Here is a 14,544-nt window from a genome sequence, read left to right as displayed (position 1 = left end):
AGCATTCACTTGTTTAAAGATATTAACAAAATATAAACCGCTTTTAACCTCTTAGGCACTTAAGCTCTAATTTTACACTACTAGTTTGCTATAGGGGTAGCAATTTTATCAAGATACGAAACATGGCACAAAAATAATCAGGTTGCGGATTGACCCAAATCACATTACACAATATGAGGAAAAAAGAGTTGTTAGAAGATTCATAAATCTGTAAATATTTCTTTGTACACAATATTTGTAATTTTATTTGTAACTTTACTTTCTATATCAAAACTTAGTAATTTCACATTGTTTCTGCTTTTAACTCTAGATAATGCAACGCGTAATTGACCAGGAGTTAAAATAAATTGTCTCGAAAACAAACCAAACCATCTATGATTGAGCTTAGCTTTTATTAATCTTTATTACAAAACAAAAAATAAAGTGAAAATTTCATTCTTTGAAATTAGTCATTTTATCAACTATCTTTGCTTCGTTATTTGATATTCATTTAGACAAATATTTTAGTACGGATAAAACTAAACCTTAACATAATTAACTTTCTTTTATGCTTTCAAACTTTACTGTTGTTTGTACTTATTGTCGTTAAAGGTAGTTGAACTTTTAGATACCTTTGAGTTTACAGTTAGTCAACTTAGAGTCTTAGATATTGCTACGGATGCTGGATCTTAAAAAAAAAATCAGTGTATATATCCCAAAAAAATTTAGATACAGAAATCCTAATATTTACTTAAGTGTATCCGATATATAAAAATAAAGAAAAAAAATTCTACATTAATTATGCATTTCGTCAAGAAAGTTAAGCTGGTCTTCGTAAATCAGAGGTGAAGCCCCATTGCACGTGGCTTTTTTTTCCGGGCGTGTTCGTCAGACAATGGTTATGGATGAGCTGTGCTTGTGGGCTCTTTATAGGATTTTTTTTTTTTTTTTTTGTTTAGATGAGTTGACTGAGGATTTTAATGGGTCGCTAAATTGTTTTGGCGTACCGGGAAGAGGAAGAAGACAATGTGGGTGGTTTTAATTTCAAGTTTTCAGCCAATTGTGTTTTAAGGGCTCGACCAATTTTTGTTTTTTTTTCTTTAATTTCTTTAGTTTGAATTTTAAAGCAAATTTATTAATAGATATATAAAAACTTATATCATTGCTTGAACCTTATTAAATTTTAAAAAGCCTAATAGCTTGTTATCAAAAAAATAAAATATTTTATATTAATTTAGTTTCTTACTTATATAACAAAAAAAATGATGGTGATGTTGATAAGATTTTTTTGAAATGAGTAGGGCATTGTTTAAGAAATGTTTGCGTAAAACTTAATATTGTTTGTTGGACGACTAGACAGTAGACAGTAGACAGTAGACACGTCTTTTTTTTTTATGGATTTTACGGATGTTCTCTTTTGTAAACTTGAACCGCTAATCCGATCTTATGTCTTTGTTTAGTTATTATTTAGGATGATAATAATTAAATGTATGGGTGGCTAAAGAAAAGTGAAAATATGAAATTAAGCAAGGGATTTAGGCCTTATTTTTTTAGGAACTTCAAATTAAAAAAAATAAAAATAAAAAAGAGGCCCCAGTTAACTTTCTTACAGATCCGCTCGAAGGGAGGTCCACGTTACGACCAGCTAATATTCTTGTGTTTGGTGTGGGCAGGGGGGAAACACGATTGTGTAGACCTTATAGGAGTGTCTCCTCTTGTCGGCTCAGGGACCGCGGATTTGTTGTGGGTCAGGCTGCGTTGAAGGCCGAATCAGGCAAAGTTGCCAAACACGAGAAAGCCTGTTTAGAAAATCAACACGTGTTTCTCCCTTTTGCTTTTGATACATTTGGGTTTCTGGCCCCAGAGGCCGTGAATTTTCTAAACAGGGTTCAACGTGTCGTTCATGGTACTTTGTCGTCTCCTACGACCCAACGCTTTGTTTTTAGTAGAATTGGTTTTGCTATTCAAAAGGGGGTTGCGGCGCAGCTTGTTGCCCGTTTGCCTGCCACTTATTGTAATTGTTTTGATTTTAATGATAAATTAATTGTTATATCAAAAAATATATATACATATGGGTCGTAATTTGAGTTTTGTGGTATATAAAGTTTGTGATCTGTTAAGCATGGTATTTTTCTTGAAGATTTTGAATAATAATGTTATAATGTTAACATAACTTAATTTTTGAATGATGACTTGGGCAATTATATTATTCCCATGTTATTTTTGGATTTGATAGTTTAAATAAAATGGAAAATTGGATTAAATAATCACAACTATTGATTTTGGCAAATGACGATCCCAAATAATGAGATTTCTGCCGACATTCTCACTTTTTAACATATTTGTTTCCAACGATTTGCGACTAATCAAATCCTAAAGTCATTAGTTTTGGGCTACTGATAAAACATTTTTTTGTCAGAAAACACAACATTTTCTTCTTAAACCTCTTTCTAATCTGAGATTGGACATTTAAAAACTTTTTTCTAGTAAAAGCCCTCATTATTGTCGCTAGAACCTTAGAACCACCGTCAGAGACTGTTGGTAGTGCTCAAGTGGTGGTGGTTTGGTTGGTGGTGGTGTTCAGGTGGCGGGCATCAACGGTGGTGGTGGTTTTCAGCCGTTGAGGTGGCGGTTGTCAACGATGGTGTTCAAATGGTGGTGAGTAAGTTGGTCGTGGTGGTGGTAGTATTTAGGTTGAGTTTTCTGGCGAAAAGGTTGAGTTTTCAGGCAAAAAAGGTTGTTATTCTAGCAACTAACGACGTTAAAATTTTGTTAGCTATGGATCTTTGGGAACAAATATATTAGAAGATTGGACCATCAGCAGATGTCTTGTTCGTTAGGACTACTATTTGTCAATACTCAATAGTTAAGATTATTTATATCCAGTTTTCTAATAAAATAATGATATATTAACAAACGAACACAATAATAAATGAAAAAAATATATATATTCAAATATTGTGTTACAGTTACCGTATCTTAGACTATGTGTCGTCGTTGAAGCACAACCCTGGATTCATTCTCTAATATTGCGCCACATGCCCTTGTTGAAGCCACCTTAGCCTGTTGTGGTTCAGGTGAACGGGGACTTCACCAATTGTTTAGTTTTTATTTATTTATAATTTTGTTTTCTTTTTCTAAATTTGTAAACTAAGATTAATAGAAAAAGTACATGAAAATAAAAATATTACAAATCAAACACAATCTAAAATATTATTATCCTATACTATTCACATTTACCAAACAAAAGCTCTTCTTGTATCTTTTCAAGTTGTTATTCTATATATACATGATACCAACTTGATTCCAATAACGTTTTGTCAATTCTTTTAAGTTGACGGGTCTTAAATAGTTCAATCCTATTCACACTTTGATGGTTTTTGTTTTTATATATATTATTATATGAAAACGAATTTCATAGAATCTGGTTGTAGATTCTTTCACTCTATCTTGTAATATTCATCGCAAATTAGCTTTATCTCAAGTAATATTGGAGGGGTAGTAAAGATAGATCTCAAATTCGAATCAAATCTCAGTCAGGTTTTTTTGTAGTTAGCCTTCGGACTATGGGTTTTCCTCATAACAGAAGATGGTGGACTTAAGCTACCTACCATTATCTGCAATTGCAGGTGTATGGGTCGATGCCTTTTGCTATTGGATTGCCTAGCTAGTTTGGCTTTATTCACACTTGATGGTTTTTTATTTTATATTATATTATTGGTATATTGGTTTTTATGAATCCCAACTATCGTCATTTGGTCGCTGTCGGTCCCAACTAACGAATTGGATGCTGACGGCCCTAACTTTTAACGTATTTGTTCCCAACGGTCTGCGACTAACAAAATCCTAACGACGTTGGTTGCAAGTCGCCAGAAAAACGTTTTTGGCTGGGAAAACTCAACATTTCTGTCCCAAACATCTTTGTAACTTTGTATCAGACCTTTAGAACTTTTTCTAGTAAAAACCCCAATTATTGAAGTCACCGGAACCCTAGACCTATCGTCGGGAATCGGTTGGTGGTGCTCAAGAGGTGATGATTGGTTGGTGGTGAGTCAATTGGTGGTGGTGGTGGCGGCGGTGTTCGGGTAGTGTTTTCTGGAAAAAAATGTGATTTTTCCGACAAAAACGTTTTTCCGGCGCTGCAACTAACGGTGTTAGGATTCCGTTAGTCGCAGACCGTTGGGAACAAGTACGTTAAAAGTTGGGACCGTTAGCAGCCAGTTCGTAGTTGGGACTTGGGACCGACAGCGACCAAAAGGATATAGTTAGGATTAATAAAAACCAATATATCTATATTATTTTACGAGAAAGAATTTCATAGAATATTATGGTTGTAGAATCATCAATGAACTTTACCTCAACTAAAATTGGAGGTAAAGTGACAATTTGAGATGGACACTACATATATCAAGTTCGAATCCGATTTCAACCGGGTTTTATCACAGTAGGTCTACGGTTGACGGGTTTTCGACTTCTCCCCATAACATAAGATGGTAGGCTTGCGGATTTCAACCGGGTTTTATCACAGTAGGTCTACGGTTGACGGGTTTTCGACTTCTCCCCATAACATAAGATGGTAGGCTTGCGCTACCTACCTAGCACTGTCTACGATCACAAACGTAAAGGAAAGAATCTTCAAGCATCTTGTTAGACACGCCATGCATGTCATGGGACATTAAACAAGCATTAATTGCAGGATATGTCGTTTTTGAAAGAATTGAATCAGTCCAACTTTTTAACTGAGAAACTTCATGGCTGTTTCTCATACACATAATATTAATGTCTGATTTGACTTATATTATAATATACATAAATTAATTAATTAATTAATGGCTCAAATCTTAAGCAAGCAAACAACTGCATAAAGGGTTGACCAAATCATCTTCACTTCTTCATCAAATTCCTTTAAAACTTTTCAACTTACATCCACTTCATTCTGATATGCTTCAACTTTACAAACACTTTAATGTCATCCATGGTGATTACCTGCCATAATATGCAAATCTTTGTTCATATGATCATAAGCTTGTTATGTCTGGTACACTGCAAAACAAATGTAGAAATAGGAGTGATATTGGATATGGATACCAGCATTGGCAAGATTAGCAACACTTGCATTTCGATGGCGTTACACGATTTCTATCAAAAGCACTACAGCTACACGACGGTAATCCGCCCTCACTTTAAAGATTCGAAACAAGACAACATCGAAGCGGCTTCTGCAGCGATCGACCTCTTGAAAAACGTTCAAGTCATGGCGATTATGGGACCGACGACATCCGCACAAACGGATTTTGTTATCGATATTGGTGATAAAGCGAAGGTCCCGATCATATCGCCTGTTACGAGTCCTTCTCTTTCGTTAACCGATAATTTGTATTTTGTCCGGTCTGCGCATGATTCGACGTCTCAACTAAAGCCCATTGCCGATGTGATCGAGTACTATAACTGGAAGGAAGTTGTGTTTGTGTATGAAGATGATGAGTATGGAAGAGGGCTTGTTCCTTATTTATCTGATGCCATGATGAATATTAGTACTAAAGTTATGTACCAGACAGTTATACATCCGTCGGCTTCTGACGACTGGATTCGTTCGGAGCTTTATAAGCTAAAGACGATGCAGACTCGGGTTTTCGTGGTGCACGCGTTACCAGATTTGGCATCGCGGTTTTTCAAGAAGGTGAAGGAAACCGGGATGATGGAAGAAGGGTATGTTTGGATCACAACCGAGGTAATCACGAGCCGTTTGCATGATTTGGATCGTTTGGCTATAGAGTCGATGCAAGGGGTAATTGGTGTGAAGTCGTATATCCCAAGGTCGAAGGAGCTAATCGGGTTCGAGAACAGATGGAAACGGGAATTTCGGAAGCAGTATCCGGAGGACGATCCGACAGAATTGGACATGTTTGGGATATGGTCGTATGATGCCGTTTTTGCACTAGCAAGGGCGGTAGAAGAAGTCAGGAATGAAGTCAATACGACATTCAAACAAGTCAAACGGGACTCTCGGGAACTAATAAGCGATTTGGATGCCATTGGAGCCTCGAAGATGGGACCGAGTCTCATTCGGTTGATCCGAAACACACCATTCAAACTCAAAGGGCTGAGTGGTGATTTCCATATCGTTGATGGACAGTTGCAACCATCGGTGTACGAAATAGTGAATATTATCGGAAAGGCAGAGAAGTCAATCGGGTTTTGGATTCCAGAAACCGGCATCTCGAAGAAGTTAACCAAACAAACGAAGGATCTTAAGGTGGTCACATGGCCCGGTGACACCCATGTTATCCCTAAAGGCTGGGAGATCCCGACAAACAATGCAAACATATTAAGAATCGGTGTTCCAGCAAAAGGCGGGTTTGTTCAGTTCATCGATGCAAATACAGACCCACAAACCAAGCAAGTGGTCGTCAAGGGTTTCTGTGTGGACGTTTTTGATGCAGTCGTTGGTGCATTGCCTTACGCGGTTAAATATGAGTACATGCCTTTTGTTACTAAAGATGGCAAGAAACCTGCAGGATCCTATAATAATCTTATTGACAATCTCTCTGATGGGGTAATCAAATCATATAGATAATTTGTTCATTTGTTGTATAAACTGTTGGCTGGATCTAATGCTTTAATGTTAACAGAAATATGATGCGGTGGTTGGAGACATCACGATACTTGCAGACCGCTCGGATCACGTCGACTTCACATTACCGTACGCCGAGGCTGGGGTTTCATTGATAGTCCCAGTCAAAGATGAAAGAAAGAGTCCATGGATCTTCATGAAGCCCTTAGAGAAAGAGCTTTGGATAACAACCGGGGCGTTTCTCATATACATCGGACTCGTGGTATGGGTCATCGAGCATCGCGTAAACGAAGAGTTCCGAGGCACCCGTGATGACCAAGTGGGAATGCTCTTATGGTTCTCCTTCTCCACACTTGTTTATGCACACAGTAAGTGTGTGTTTGCACACACAAATACACACGCACACCTTCGACTTTTACTAATTTGATTATGGATTGTGTAGGGGCGACGCTGATCAGCAACTTATCGAGATTTGTGGTGATCGTGTGGGTGTTGGTGGTGTTGGTTCTGACCTCGAGCTACACCGCGAGCTTGACATCTATGTTAACGGTTCAACAGCTTCGACCTAGTTACACTGACATCTATGAGATTCTGAGAAACGGAGAATCAGTAGGATACCAAGAGGGTTCGTACGTCAGGGATATGTTGAAAGGGATGAACTTTACTGATGACCAGTTAAAAGTCTACAGCACGTTTGAGGAGTACGATACCGCCCTCACATTAGGAAGTAAACAGGGTGGGGTTTCCGCGATTATGGATGAGCTTCCATATATTCGAGTCTTTTTGGCCAAATATTGTAACAACTACACCATGGCAGGTCCCGTCTACAAAACCGCAGGCTTTGGTTTTGTAAGTTTCATTCCATGTTTCCATTCCGTATTTTGATTCCAATCGGGGACTACATAACTTATGATAATAATAGTACTGTATCTGCAGGCGTTTACGAAAGGGTCCTCGCTGGTCCATGACATGTCGCATGCGGTCCTGAAAGTGACAGAGGAGCAAATGTTGAATATTTCCAACCAATGGTTTGGACCAGCAGCCAGTTGTGACCAGCAGAATGGAGCTAAATTCAAATCCGACCAACTCAGGCTCCATAGCTTCACGGGCCTTTTCCTTATTGCCGGGTTATCGTCAACCTTGGCTTTCCTGATTTTCTTCTTCAGGTTTTTGCATCAAAACAGAGAAATATTGCGGTCACAAGATTCATTTAGCCAAAAGATTTCTGCAATTGTGAAAACATTTGACGTGTTTAAGGATGTCAAGTCCAGAAAGTCAAACCCAGAAGCAGCAGTTGAAGTCAACAATAATAATAACAGTCCGGCAGTTAGTGTGTTTCATCAAGAAGCGGGAATGTTCTCTCATGATGAAGGGTTTTATACTACTAAACCCGGGACTCCTTTTCATGACACCATGCAAGCCCTAGAAATTACACCTAATACTCCTTGATCTTACATACACCCCTTGTTAGTAACTTAATACCCGCTGTTAGTTTTATAATACAGGCTTCTAGATGTCTATTCTAGCATTTGTATAAAGTTGTGCATATTCAGTTAGTTTGTCTACAAGACTGTCATATCATATTGATTTAATCAAAGAATACCGTAAATTTGCACTCAAAAGATGGGGAAAAAGACAGATATGCACGCTGGAATATTCTAAAATGAACCATAAAATTCTATGATTACAAAACAAATATGTTGCAGATTCCAGATATACAAGAGGGGAATCAATCTCCTTACAAACTGCCATGTGATCGGAAGGATGATATCGATTGTGCTGAAACAGAAGCAGTCCGACTGCTGAGATCCCGTTCCCCATTGATTTCTAGCTCAACCTGTCTATCGCGTCTTGACATACCTCATCGAACCACTCATCCTCAGGAAGCACACTGCCACAAAAATTTTAATATAAAAAAATGTAAAACGAGTATTTCAGTATTTTACAGATACTTTACACTAACCTGTATGGATCTATTCCCGTTGCAGAGAAGGCTACAAGTGCCTTATTTATAATCCCATTCACAGCTTGGTTTAATTTCGAGATAAGTAACGCCCTTGGGAAGCAAACAACATGACAAACTTCATATCCAAATAAAACTGCAAATTTTTGCAAGGTGAAAAACGATTACACAAAAATATATAAATAAATACTGTCCCACACTCCTACATACCTGTTGAAGGCCACGTGGATCTAAAGGCGTCGGTCCTTCTAAAATATCTTCCCAAAAGGTTTGGTCTTCTGAAAGCCATAAGATGACCGTTTCTGTAAGCCTCATAAACAACAATGTTGAAAAACGCTCCCTACCAACAAACATTTCTGTTGCTATAGCAGACATCCTGTAAAGCTTTGCATAAAGCTCCTAAAAACAATAACAAAACCATCGGATTAATCTTTATCTGATAACTATAAACCAACAGTTACAATATTGTAGGGGAGGAATCATGAGAAAACTCTTCTTCGTGAAAAACTAAAAAACTCCATACTGCATATATGCGGTATTAATATCATGCATGTAGTATGATATACTGTGTATATATAGTATGGAGTTTTTTGCTTTTCTCACGAAGAATTAGTTGTATAACTATATAAGTACCTGAAATATTGGAGAAGGGAACCATTCTATTTCCTCAACACCTTCATCCATGTTTATATACATTTCTGCAGCTAAATGAGTATCACCGTCTTCAGTAAAAATAAGAACTAGGGCATGTTGCCTGCAGAAACTAACTTTCAATCTATCTACAATGCTTGCAAGGCGTCTTTTCCATTCCCGTTGCTCGGGATTTCGGTTTTGTCGATCTGAAGGTCATCTGCGAGGGTCATCATTGTAAATTGTTTGAACTGTAGGAGTAAGTTTCATGGCTGCACGAGGTAATAGTTCATCGGCTAACAATGATGCATTTGCAAGTAATGCCATTTGCTGGCTTTCAGTCTCGGCCATCTTAACTATTTTATTCCCGGATCCTTCATGGTTTAATTCTTCTTCCATGGAGCCTTGGAGTGCTCTAATGAGCATGCTAACATATGAATCGAACACGTGGAATAATCCCTCCAACATTTTGCCTCCTAACTGCATGCTTAGCAGTGGTCCCACATCCTCAAAGAAATCCTGCATCATGCAACATGAGTTGATGTCAAGGTGACACAATAAAAGTACTGTAAACTAACCAAACGATGGTTCGTTTAAGACACGAACAGACATGAACAACTTTTATTGCATGTTTAATTTAATGAACGAGCGTGGATACATGTCTCATTCATTCGTTTATGCTCATGGACTGTTGACATTCGTTTATGTTCGTCATCTATGTTTGTTTAGTTATGTTCATTCATTCACGTTTGTTTATGTTCTTTCATTTACATTCATTTATGTTGGATAAATCATGTGGTGACTGGTGATAGGATGTTCGGTATCCAAATCAATTCAAATAAGCGAATTCTATGTGGTGATGATTGTATTTAGACTTAAATTTGGATATTGTTGTTTACTTCCAGTTGGTGCTCATTTGTGCACACTTATGTTTGTTAGTGTCCGTTAATGTTTCGTTTAGAATATTAATAAGCTAGCATAAACTAACATGAGCACGAACACACTCATTTTCTTAATGAACGAAACACGAACACGAAAATATATCAATTTAAGTGTTCACATGTTTGTACGCAAGCCTAAATAAAGCACACACAAATGCCATGATTAAAATACTCACCTGGACCATAGAATTGAACCTTTGAGCACTACTCGAGAGTTTATGTTGATAAGCTGTTATGGTATTAATGGATGTACCTGAAGCCCTTCCAGAAAGACGTATAACAGCTGGTGAAGAAGAAAGATCCCAATCATCAGAAGCAGCCAAAGCAGCAGTACTCTCTTCAATCCGTTTCAAATTCGCATCAAGTGCCTGTTCAACACTCGGTCTAAAAAGCTTCAAAAGCACAGGACAAAGTGTCAAACCACGAGCTTCCAAAAAAGAACAATGTCCCAAAGCTATTTGCACACATTCAGCAGCAGCCCTTAATCCACCACCACCAGCAGATGAAGCTAGCACGTGTCGTTTAACAAGAACCGCAAAGTCTTCAGTTTGTTTTGTAGCCCACATCACAAGCTCAGAGCTATAAGCCGGTTCATTTCCAAAAATGGCATTCGAATCAGTTGCTGTTTGAGCAATAACAGAAAACACCAGTTGTGAAATAGCTGCTGTGTATGCTCCACCAAATGATGCACTTGAAGGACGAAGATTTTGCATGCCGGATTGAAGCCTCTGAGAGTGTGCTTGGAGTAAAAGACTGTGGGCCCGTGGGCCATCTCCGAGTCTTTTAAGAGCAGTAATAGCTGCACGAAGCTCACCGCCACGTGTTGTTGGTTGTGAAGCAGCATCTGCAAGCTGATTGGCTAATTTTTGCCTAGATTCAGTTATGGCAGTTTGGAGAGATGTTAATAAAACAGGGCTCAGTGAGTTTTTTCTTGTTGCTTCAGAAGCTACATGTTCACCTTCATCAAGGATAGTTAAAGCTTCGTCTACTCGTCTTTCAGCTAACAAAACATCGAGGGTATCAGGGAAATCGATTAACCAATTCTCTAAGTCTGAAGGATCTCGGTCCACGTCAGCAGATAAACCGTTTGAAAACGAACCGCTTGGGACACTGGAAGACAATGATTCCTCATGGACCCCGTCAGCTAGACCATGAATTAATGAAGCCCGAGTAGATAGTAAGTTTCTTATCGACAGTAGTTCACCTTCCAAGTCTGATATCTCTTTTGACGTGCTGAAATATTTTCAACAATTAGCCAAACATCAATGAAATATAAATAACCAATACCAATTCAATTTATTAATACTTATGAAAGGGACCCACCGTATGAATGCTGTGTAGTTAGCGTATACAGTCCTACGCATTTCCTCTGCAGAAGCTCTCTTTAGATCCACAAGATACGAGCATAATTGCCTTATCTCCTGGTAAGCAGATGAAGCATATGTCAGTTATATTAAAACAACTAATCAACAAATGAAGTATGCATGGAATAGTAGATAATGTTAAAGTTACTCCAAATATGTTATAGGTACATTCATATGCCAGCTGCGTCTAGATTCTAGAGTTTGGTATTTTCGGACTGCCAAACCCAATCATATGAGATAGCATTCATATCTTGAGTCATTATATCCTTTCTACCATTTCTTAAGTGTATTCATAAATATATAAACACCTGCCTACCTTTTATAATATAATATATATTCTGCATTTAACAAACAAAACTCATATTGTGTAAACATGTCTGACATTTGATGATCTAGACTGCTAGCACACATAACCAGAAAATAAACCTACAAATGCAAAATCGGTTGGGGTGTGCATGAAACCATAAAAACAAACCTAACCAAAACAAATACCGGCGATTTGGTTTTTCATCTTTGTAAAAACCTAAATTACAGTTCGGTTTTGGTTTTGTGTGTAATAAAACCGAACCGAACCAGCCCAAATTTATATATTCTCATATTTTACTTTTAATTTAGGTAAACTATAAGTATTTTATAAACATGTAACTCAAATATATTAGCCCAAATGTAAATGTATAATAATCCATTAATTAACAAATTTATTTAGGCTGAAAATTTTCAAGCTCAAATGGCTAAACCGGACCCAAACCGAAACAGAAAAAATCAAAACCCAGCGGTTACAAAACTTCAAAAGCCGAACCGTGCACACCCCTAACAGTCACCAACAACTCTCGAGTTGTTGAAAACTTAATGCTAACTTCAGTCTAACTCAGGCCAATATTTATATACCTGTAATTCTAAACAGCATCATAATAATCAGTATAATAATAATAATAATAATAATAATAATAATAAGTTATAATAATTACAATTCCACACGCATTTCCCCTAAAATTAGAACTAATCTCTCAAAACATGAAACAATTTGAGAACACAAACCTTCTCATTCAACGAATTACACTTGGAATTAACAAACGCATCGGCGTCAAACTGATCGGACTTGAAGATATTGAGATTCTCCTCTAGCTTAGGTCCGGTGTCCTTTGAATTGCTCTGTAATGCGCCGCCTCGTGACCTGGATGATAGTTTGGAAGTCATGTTGATTGTGAATGAGATCGAATGACGAATGGCTAGGGTTTGAATTAGTAGTGAGTTTAAGGAATTGGAATGGAATGTTAAATCTGAATGTTAAGGAAGGATTGTGATTGGTTGACGACGGATCGACGGCGACGGATGAAGAGGTAGGTCCAGCAGAGCCCAGTTGGACCCGCAAGACTCACCTTAAACAGGGACGTCTGCGCAGAGACCAACTGGATCCGCAGGACCAACCATGCTCAGAGACGTGACGTCCTTACGCGCAGTACGCAAGCTGGTCCCGCAGGAAATGCCTCCCAATGGTGAAGGACTCTGCCTGTCCCCGCAGCCTCGGATACAAGCCATTAGGGAAGGCCACCCGCGCAGCATGGCTACACGCACAAGGCACTTAGCTCTCGATCATTCAGTGTCACCTGAAGGAATGAGCCAAGCCGGGAGCAATCCCGCACAGAGGCGGGAGGGGGAATACTCCCGCCCAAATAAGCCAGTCCGTATACTGAAGGATCTTTTACTGTACCTGACGAGGTATGGGCGAAAGATCTGATCAGAGATACGACAGCTCACTGATACAGTATGGCGAGCAGCATGCTCCTGTACTGTATCACTATTAGCCGCTGCCTACTCACCAACTACTGTCATACCACGTGCGTAGCCGGCAGTTGGTGGAAAGGGAATAGTACACAGCAGGCCTGGTCACTATCAGCCGCTGCCTACCCACCAACTACCAGCAGGGCACGTGCGTAGGCTAATGTTGATGAACAGGAACACTGTAGCAGCCGGCCATACCTCCTTGGAAACCTACCTTCGGCTATAAATACCCCAAATGGTATGACCATCTCATCTTATCATACCTTACTACATTATCATCATATTATACCTGATATCTGCTCTAGCAATCTCTTAATATACTTTTATATTTAAAGAGCAATCTAGTCTGATTCTCACGCCGGAGGGTGGTCACAAGGAGGAACCCCCCCTTCTCAGTGACGAGCTCACGGTGTCTGTTTTGCAGGTTATCAGAAGAACCATCTTCCAAGGGTCTAACCCCTCGTGGGAAACATCTCTCCAACCCCCAGGTTACCAGTAATCTGTCCGGGGTCCGGTTAGTGTTTCTTCATTGGCGCCATCCGTGCATAAAGCTAGAACTACAATTTTCTCCAGTTTTTTCAAACTTCAACAAAGATGGTTAGAGAAATTCCGGTAACCACAACCCCAGCTACTAGGGGGAATACCGGCAACACAGTTTTTACGAACACTACCCCGGCTACCGAAGCCGGGGCAAGTGAAGTAAATTTTACGAACACTACCCCACTTACCAAAGCTGGGGCAAGTGCAGTAAATGATCACCTACTGGGATCCACCGATATCCAGTTTGAGAAACGAAGACTTCCCCGCCAGACTCTCGATGAAGTTAAGGCATGGGCGGAGGCACGACAAAAGGAATTCCAGGCTGAGTTGAACGAACGCTTGCGTTCCGTTCAACAGGCCGACGAATTCGAATACTGGGAGGATGACTCGGAGGAATCCGACTCCGACGCGAACCCTCGCCATAGGGCAAAAGGGAAGCGTAAGGAAACGGAATCCCAACCGAAAAGGCATTTTGGACAAGCCTTCAAACCAAAAAGCACAGGTGGAAGTCCACGAGACTTCTCTAAAACGTTCAGACCAAACGTTGCAAATGCAGGAACGTCCAAATTTGCAAGGGACATTGCTGAAGCAATCGCCCCAAAGAGTGCCAAACAAATGCCCAACATAGGCACATATGACGGTATATCTGATCCAGACGATCATTTGAACAGGTTCATAGCGGGGGCAACCGTCAGCAATTGGACGGAACCCACGTGGTGTTACATGTTCCAAATGACGCTGGTTGGGGCTGCTAGAGCATGGTTCGATCGT

General features: G+C 39.2%; 1 protein-coding gene and 1 pseudogene across 2 annotated transcripts; one reads left to right on the top strand and one right to left on the bottom strand.

The window, feature by feature from the left end:
* The first annotated feature begins 4,954 nt into the window (after positions 1 to 4,954).
* LOC143607907 (glutamate receptor 2.7-like) lies at positions 4,955 to 8,010 on the top strand. The gene is made up of 4 exons (XM_077083180.1): positions 4,955 to 6,535; positions 6,612 to 6,921; positions 6,996 to 7,402; positions 7,490 to 8,010. Exons 1-4 carry the CDS (start codon positions 4,955 to 4,957, stop codon positions 8,000 to 8,002), a joined length of 2,811 nt encoding a protein of 936 aa, XP_076939295.1. The 3' UTR covers positions 8,003 to 8,010.
* Positions 8,011 to 8,185: 175 nt separating this feature from the next.
* On the bottom strand, positions 8,186 to 12,648 carry LOC143607906 (exocyst complex component EXO84B-like; annotated as a pseudogene). The gene is made up of 7 exons (XR_013149082.1): positions 12,490 to 12,648; positions 11,411 to 11,508; positions 10,264 to 11,320; positions 9,150 to 9,665; positions 8,727 to 8,915; positions 8,517 to 8,652; positions 8,186 to 8,444 (listed from the first exon to the last, which is right to left on the bottom strand). The product of XR_013149082.1 is annotated as an exocyst complex component EXO84B-like (transcript).
* Positions 12,649 to 14,544: the final 1,896 nt, after the last annotated feature.

The sequence above is a fragment of the Bidens hawaiensis genome, unplaced genomic scaffold, assembly GCF_021521415.1.
Source record: "Bidens hawaiensis isolate Kalapana, Puna unplaced genomic scaffold, B.hawaiensis_p1.1 tig00089540_1, whole genome shotgun sequence".
NCBI classification, from domain to species: domain Eukaryota; kingdom Viridiplantae; phylum Streptophyta; class Magnoliopsida; order Asterales; family Asteraceae; genus Bidens; species Bidens hawaiensis.
The sequence above is the reverse complement of the archived record's forward strand: the minus strand, read 5'-3'. Positions and strand labels throughout refer to the sequence as shown.

Bases quoted from the DNA above. Each gene is read 5' to 3' on its own strand.
- LOC143607907 (XM_077083180.1), top strand. From the start codon at position 4,955: ATGGTGATTACCTGCCATAATATGCAAATCTTTGTTCATATGATCATA. The intron at 6,922-6,995 runs GTAAGTGTGTGT...TGGATTGTGTAG, and splicing joins CACACTTGTTTATGCACACA to GGGCGACGCTGATCAGCAAC. The intron at 7,403-7,489 runs GTAAGTTTCATT...CTGTATCTGCAG, and splicing joins AAACCGCAGGCTTTGGTTTT to GCGTTTACGAAAGGGTCCTC.